The sequence below is a fragment of the Sinocyclocheilus anshuiensis genome, unplaced genomic scaffold (genome assembly GCF_001515605.1).
Source record: "Sinocyclocheilus anshuiensis isolate Anshui unplaced genomic scaffold, SAMN03320099.WGS_v1.1 scaffold2270, whole genome shotgun sequence".
In the NCBI taxonomy this organism is placed as follows: Eukaryota; Metazoa; Chordata; class Actinopteri; order Cypriniformes; family Cyprinidae; genus Sinocyclocheilus; species Sinocyclocheilus anshuiensis.
This window is the reverse complement of record NW_015557055.1, coordinates 490,133-497,531: the sequence shown is the minus strand read 5'-3', so window position 1 is coordinate 497,531 and position 7,399 is coordinate 490,133. Positions and strand designations below refer to the sequence as shown.

The 7,399-nt window shown below is 33.1% G+C and overlaps 1 protein-coding gene across 1 annotated transcript in view; it reads left to right on the top strand.

Moving 5' to 3' along the window:
• LOC107676438 (fatty acid desaturase 6-like) overlaps nucleotides 1–5,388 on the top strand; it is a 9,935-nt gene extending 4,547 nt beyond the window's left edge. Inside the window, exons 3-6 of the mRNA XM_016470983.1 lie at nucleotides 406–586; nucleotides 892–1,076; nucleotides 2,836–3,015; nucleotides 4,433–5,388. Coding sequence (XP_016326469.1) covers nucleotides 406–586; nucleotides 892–1,076; nucleotides 2,836–3,015; nucleotides 4,433–4,582 — 696 coding nt within the window. The 3' untranslated portion in view covers nucleotides 4,583–5,388. The remainder of the gene's footprint in view (nucleotides 1–405; nucleotides 587–891; nucleotides 1,077–2,835; nucleotides 3,016–4,432) is intronic.
• The last annotated feature ends 2,011 nt before the right edge of the window (nucleotides 5,389–7,399 follow it).

Genomic DNA, 7,399 nt, shown 5'->3' with positions numbered 1-7,399 from the left:
TAAAATAAAATAAAAATATTTAATAATCTAAATATTTAATTTAATTAAATCTAGTATTTTAATTTAATGATTTAATATTTAAATTAAAAATGTATTCAATCATTACATTAAATTAAAATCCATCATGATTTGAGGTGTTCCAAAGTACATCTTGAGCTTCAGTGAAAGCAAGAACATTTGTCTGAACAAAGAGTCACATGATCAATGACACTTATGTACTTACATTTGATAAGTCACCTAGAACTAGTGCACAATTCTTCATTTTACATCATCACATTTTCTTTGTTTTAAATGCTTCAAAATCCCAAAACTCTTAAATGAGAACAGATTTTGATGAAATGTGGTCTCTTTTGTACTCCTGCATGCGTCATATGAATGCTGCTGCTCATCTCTGGCGTTTCTCAGGTGTGCGGCTCGTTCTCTGCGCGGGCCGGCGTTCAGGCTCACGTGAAGATGCATCACGCTCACACTAATGTGATCGGTCTGGGAGACTCCAGCACCTGGAAAATCCCCTTCCTTCCTCGATCCGTCTACCTGTTCATCGCGCCGCTGGCCGTCCCCATCATCACGCCCATCGTCGCCATCAGTGAGGCCCTTTTCGGTCCCTACAGTCACAGCTTCTCAGTGCATCCTAACCAGTTATTATAAGATAAAGCCACAAGTGATAAATCTTATGTTATCCTTTTGTATTGATTAGCAGTGATTGTTGTTTCACGCTCGTTTACTGAGGATATAAAATTACATTTTTGCTTAGGACACCACAACAACCGAGTTCATTTAACTCTGAGCTGATTGACATTTACATATATTTGCATTTGACCTTTGAGTGTATGTGCTGGTACCAGCTTCATCATCAGTGAAACCTCTAGCATATTCTCTCTTGTGTTTCAGGTCAGCTGAAGGGTCAGTCTCCGCTCCAGATCCTGCGCACCGTCCTGTGTGTGTGTCTGGGTTTTTTTTCTCAGTATTACCTGCTCAGGTGTGTGTCAGGACTGTCGTGCAGCTCTGCTCTGGTGGTCATGCTTCTGTGCAGAGCCATGTTCTCCCTGCCGTACATACACGTCAACATATTTCAGGTGAGATATACCATCATAGAAAAATGCAAGCTGCATTTTGATATATGACTATGATATATATTTTTTGGTTGTGCACCTGATTTTGATTCTTTTTTGGAATTGCATGCTTTCTACAATTGTTTTAGATATTCAACCATAGCATCACACAACAGTAGCCCAACTCTTTTTGTATGTTTAGTTGTTTTTGCATGCTCAGAAAATTAATATCAATTATTTACACCAATTATCTTCAGGAAAATATCAAATATAGTTTTTGCATGCTATGGCTGTTTTTGACATTCTCAGTAAATATAAATTATATAATTTCTACCACTTATAAGCAAAAATATATAGTTGTTTTTACATGTTATAGTTGTTTTTGCATGCTCAGAAAATTTAATCGAGAATATCACTTATCTTTAGAAAATATAAAAAAAATAGTTGTTTTGCATGCTGTAGTTGTTTTTCCATGCTCGGAAAATATAAATGTAATTATTTACACTACTTATCATCAGAAAATATAAACAGTTGTTTGCATGATGTAGTTGTTTTTGCATGCTCAGAAAATATAAATTATATTATTTGCACTATGTATCTTCAGAAAATATAAAAATGTAGTTGTTTGTGCGTGCTCAGAAAATGAAAATTAAATTGTTTATTTGACTTATCTTCAGAAAAGATGAGATTTAATAATTCCAATTGGTTTTGCATGACATTTTTTTTTTTCTTTTTTGCACGATCAGAAAATATAGGATACATTTTTTACACTGCTTATCTTCAGAAAATATAAAAATATCGTTTTTTACATGCTCAGAAAATATTAAAGTATTATAAATATAATAGTTTTTTGATTGTTATAGTGTTTTTTGCATGCTCAGAAAATATAAATTAAATTATTTATACCACGTTTCTTCACATTATATAAAAACAGTTGCATGCTATAGTTGTTTTTACACTGCTTGTCTTCAGAAAATATAAAAACAGTTGAGTTAAGGTACAGTGGTGGTAGTTAAAGGATTGGTCTTTGCAGCTAGTATTTCTTTGGTCCTGAGCTTTAACCAGTGCACCACACACTCCACTAACAAACTCTCTCGCCGTACAGTAACACTTCAGCACTACATTTTTCTGTCGTCTCTCTCTGGCTCGTAAGAGTAATCAGTCTGAGCGTGATCTTTCGAAGCTATTCAGCTAAAGTCTGCATCAATCCATCCCTGTCTGTGTGTGTCTCTCCATCCTTTCCCGCGAGACCTGCTCAATGCGGCTTTGTTCTCCTCTCCTGCTCGCGGAGGTTCACAGGGTTCGTTTGTAGAAAAACATAAAACGGTGGAGAACAATTCACGCATGATTTTCCCAGGCAGAGCAAAGGGAGAATGTACTTTTGTATTGTGCTGATCCTCTGAGGTATTTTTTGCTGGTTTAAAGCTTTTTAAAGGGCAGCCGTCGGCTCTGAGACCTACAGCGATGTGTGAGACCTTTGTTTAGGAGTGAATGCTCTGTTGCTCTGTTCATAGCTGCAGTGTGTTACAGTATGTGTGTGTGATAAATGCTTGTATGTGCTATGTGCTATAAATTTTGTCTAGTTTGGGCCCCCTGTGGTGTCAGTGTCGTCTCTCGGGCCGCTGAACGTGTTTCATCCCACTTAAAGATCAGACATACACACTGAACTAAAGGTGGAATCGCTTAAAGGCGCCATAATCTTCTCTGTCTCAGCATTTCATTGTTACTATAGAGTTGTAGTTTTCTTTTTTTATAGTTGGTTTCTGTGTCTCCCCTTTCGCAGCACATCGGCCTGTCAATGTTTTCTGCCACTCACCGGCCCAAACGCATCTACCAGATGACACACGGAGTCCTGAACCTTCCCCGAAACCCGCTGCTGGACTGGACCTTCGGCCATTCCCTCATCAACTGCCACGTAGAGCATCACCTCTTCCCATTCCTGTCTGACAACATGTGCCTGAAGGTGAGCGTTCATACTGACAGCCACAGCTTATATGGACATGGAACAAAGTGTTTCTCAAACTGCAGTATATTAAAAAAAAATCTGCAAAAATTTAATTATTAAATCATGTAAATAATTGATTTGTCATTTAATCATATAATTTTTTTATATTTCAATTAAATTAATAAATAAAATAATTTTAATTGTTTTAATTAATTAATTTTTTTATATTGACGTGTTATTTTTTTCTAAATGTTTATGCTGCATTTGAATTTAATAATGTAATGTGCAGGCAGAAACGTGGATCTAGGCACAGGGTATTTAATAAATTAAACCAAACAAGAACGAGAAAAGAACAAGAGCATTACAGGAAACAATGACTGACAAAGGACAAGTGAAAGACAAGGGATATATTACGGTGGCCGAGAAGTGCTAAACAAATCACAATTCTGAAAACACATTTGCATTTGTAATTTTTTTTTTTTTTTTTAAGAATTGTGATTTGTTTAGCACTTCTCGGCCACCATAATATATATTTACATGGGGTGCTAACGAGCTTAACGAGATAAGACACACCTGGGGAGACTAATCAAGAGGAACCGATAAACAAACAGACTACAAACAAAGCACAGGAAACACTTCAACATAAAAGCCCAGACAAGACATAGGGAACATGTAGCAAGTAATTGAATTTAATAATTTATAATATATAATTATAATATTAATATTTAATAATATAATTTAAAAAATAAATATTACATAGACAATATTCAATTGTTTAATAATTTAAATAATTAAATATTTAAAATAATTTATTAATTAACTTAAAATGCAGCCTTAACAAATAAAGTATTAATAGAATTCACAAAAAGTAACAATTGAATTAATAATTTAATTTAATAATTATACTAATGGATAAGGATATGCCCCCCCAAAAAATAAATTTCAATTTAATGTACACGTTATTAATAACTTAACCCAATATTTAGATTAAAATGCAACATAAAAAAATAAAGTAACAATTTTTATAATAATTTAAAATAATTAATAATTTAATATTTAAATTAAATTAAAATGCAGCATTAACAAATCAAGTAACAATATGATTCACAAAAAAGGAATAAATTAATGAACTAACATTAGTCAAGATTCATTAAAATGGCAAGGATAATACAGCCAATAAATATGTATAAGTAAAAAAATAAATTTAATGTAAAACAAATTGTATGTTTAAATTAAATTAAAATGCAGGATAAACAATATTATCAAAAGTAACAATATTAACAATACAATTCACAAAAAAATGAATAAATTAATGAAGCAACATTATTCAAACAAAATTCATTAAAAATTATAAACAAATTGATAATATGGCAAGTAAATATATCTAATAGTAAATTAATAGTAATAATGAATATGCATGTGTTTATTGTCTCAGGTGAAGCCTATAGTGTCTCGGTATCTGAAGGAGAAGAAGTTGCCGTATCTGGAGGACGGTTACATCTCCCGTCTGCGTCTGTTCTTCCACAAATATCAGGAGCTGATGGTGTTTGCGCCACCCATCACTGACCTGGTGGGAATCCAGTGACAGAGGAAGAGGATGATGAGGATGAAGAGCAGAAGACAAGGGAAGATTGACACTGACATGACGACGGTCATGCTTTTCCAAATGTTTCCAAATTGTATACATGCGTTAAACTGGTGCATGAAGGCATTAGAATTAAAGTTAACATGAAACTCGGCTCACGATCCATTTTACTTGCATAATATGATGCATTTATGAAAGAAACAGGGTATTCGACAAGAAAACAAATGTAGGATGAGACTTGAATGATGGCATCAGCTGGAAAAGTTAGTGCTTTCAATCTTGGATGACATTTTGATGAAGGATAATGAAGCTAAACATTTGTTTGTTCAGAATAACATGTACTGATGAAGGACCAGGAATGTGCAATAAGAAAGTAAACCGCATCGAATCAGAATTCGTGTTGACTTTATCACAAGCAATGCCGTGCAAAGAGAGCATCTTCTCATTTTAAAAAAATGCATTAAAATATACTTAAAAGGAGGATTTCCTTCACACTGGTTTTTATGACAGTGCTTCCTATTCTCTAAGCTAAATGGCATTATTGAATGTAAAGATCACTGCCTTATGCACTGACGTCAGATCAGTGCTAATACAGCACTGCAGCTCTCATCATTCACGACCTCTGACCCCAGATCAGCTCTCCGCTTCAATATAGCTGTATGAAGACTAAAAAGATGCACTAAACTTTACCTATCTATACAGGACACACTTTGACTTTGTTCCAAAGTTTAGTGAGCTGCCTTTGCTGTCTCTTAAAAGGACAGTTCACCTAAAAATTAAAATTCTGTCATTTACTCACCCTCAAGTTGATCCAAACCAGTATGAATTTCTGTCACCTGTTGAACACAAAAAAATATATTTAAATAATGTTTGTAATCAAACAGTTGACGGTAGCCATTGACTTCCATAGTAATTTTTTCTCCATACTATGGAAGTCAATGGCTACCGTCAACTGTTTGTTCAACAGCATTATTCAAAATATCTTTGTTTGTGCTCAGTTGAAGAAAGAGAATGAGTAAATAATAGAATTTTCATTTTTGGGTGAACTTGGGTGAGACTAATTTTGTTAAGCCACAACTCCGTTCGTCATACAAATAGTGCTCTTCATGTGATGCACACAGAAGACAATCGATTCCAATAGAGTTTGCAATGCATTATGGGATTGCATTTAACATTTTGATCAAATTAAAGTATCTTGAAGGTAGCATAATTATTATGATGTCTTAAAATGCTGTCTAGATAGGCAGCTCACTGGGATTCGGAACAGAGTTTTTGTGTAGATTAAAGCAAATAGTAGACAGAAACAAGACTTTTTTTTTTTATTACGGTTGTAGGCAGACTTCTTTGAATTTGCTAACAACAATCCTATTATCTGAGTACAATATTAATACAGCACACAGTAGAGATTGAGTACATGTAACTGTAATGAACATGTGGGAAATTCATTTATTTGACCTTAACATAATAATAATATTCACAGTTGTACTTATGGACTGATTTGTTTATGATTCGGTGATTTTAACCAGAATCATTCACCTTTGACTTGCTTTCGCTGAATGCTCGTGAATGTAAGTGTGTCTGTGATTGAGATGAGCGTGCGAGAGAATGTTGCTCTCCTCTTTCACTTGAAATGAAGATGATGCGTTGATTTTACTGACCAAATAAATTGAAGTATACTGTTTTGATGTAGTGCTACATTTATTCTGCAAGATGTTCATACAATACAAGGCTATTTTATGACTTCAAAAGACTTGGAATGTAGCACACAATTCATATAGACGCTTTTCATGTTTGCTTTTATGGTGTTTTCTGTCCAATTTTAACTTGTATTGTATGTAAATAGCAGCATGTTTTCCTGTGATTGGAACAACATGACTGAGTAAAAATAATATTAAAGTGAAATATTTCAATTAAATTATTAAATTAAATGTTTTAATTATTGTTTAAATTATTTAAATAATATATTGTTACTGTATTTGTTTATGCTGCATTTAAATTTTATTTAATAATTAAATATATAATATTAATATATGTAATAAATATAAATATATACACACATAAACATACACACACATGCACATAATGCAGCATTAACAAATACAGTAAAATAGCGATAAATAAATGAATGAAGTAACATTTGTCAAACGAGATTAATTAAAAACTAAAAATTAAGATACAGATAATATGCCAAATAAATATATATAATAATTAAACTATTTTATTCAATCAATTAAAGTCAGCATAAACAAATAAAATAATACAATTCACAAAAAGGAATAAATTAATTAAATAAAATTAGTTACAAAGAAAAAAACTAATGGATAAGAATAATATGCCAAAAATTTAATTTTAATGTAATACTTAAATTAAAATGTAGCATAAACAAAGTAACAATGCAATTCACAAAAATTAATAAATTAATGAAGTAACAAAGTCATATATATACACACACACACACACACACACACACACACATTATATTTACTTTTATTTGTTTATTTGTTTGCTGGGGCTTGACATCACTAAATAAACTGCTAATGTATTGAAAAACACGAAAAACCATTTAAATGTATTTTATGTTCCGCAGAAGAAAAGAAATCTGGCTTTGGATCATGTTGCAGTTCTCTCTGTCCAGCAGGGGACAGCACTTACCTTTATCTCAGATAAGTTTCCTCCTGTTGGCAATAGGGTCTGGTTGCAGAAAATCCCTGCGTTCCATTCGGAAGGGCTCATCCCTATGCTCTAACCCCTTCAAAGGGTTTACCCTCCAGAGTGAGAGCTTCGAAGGAATGAGGGGTGTAGGGGTAAAAAAAAAAA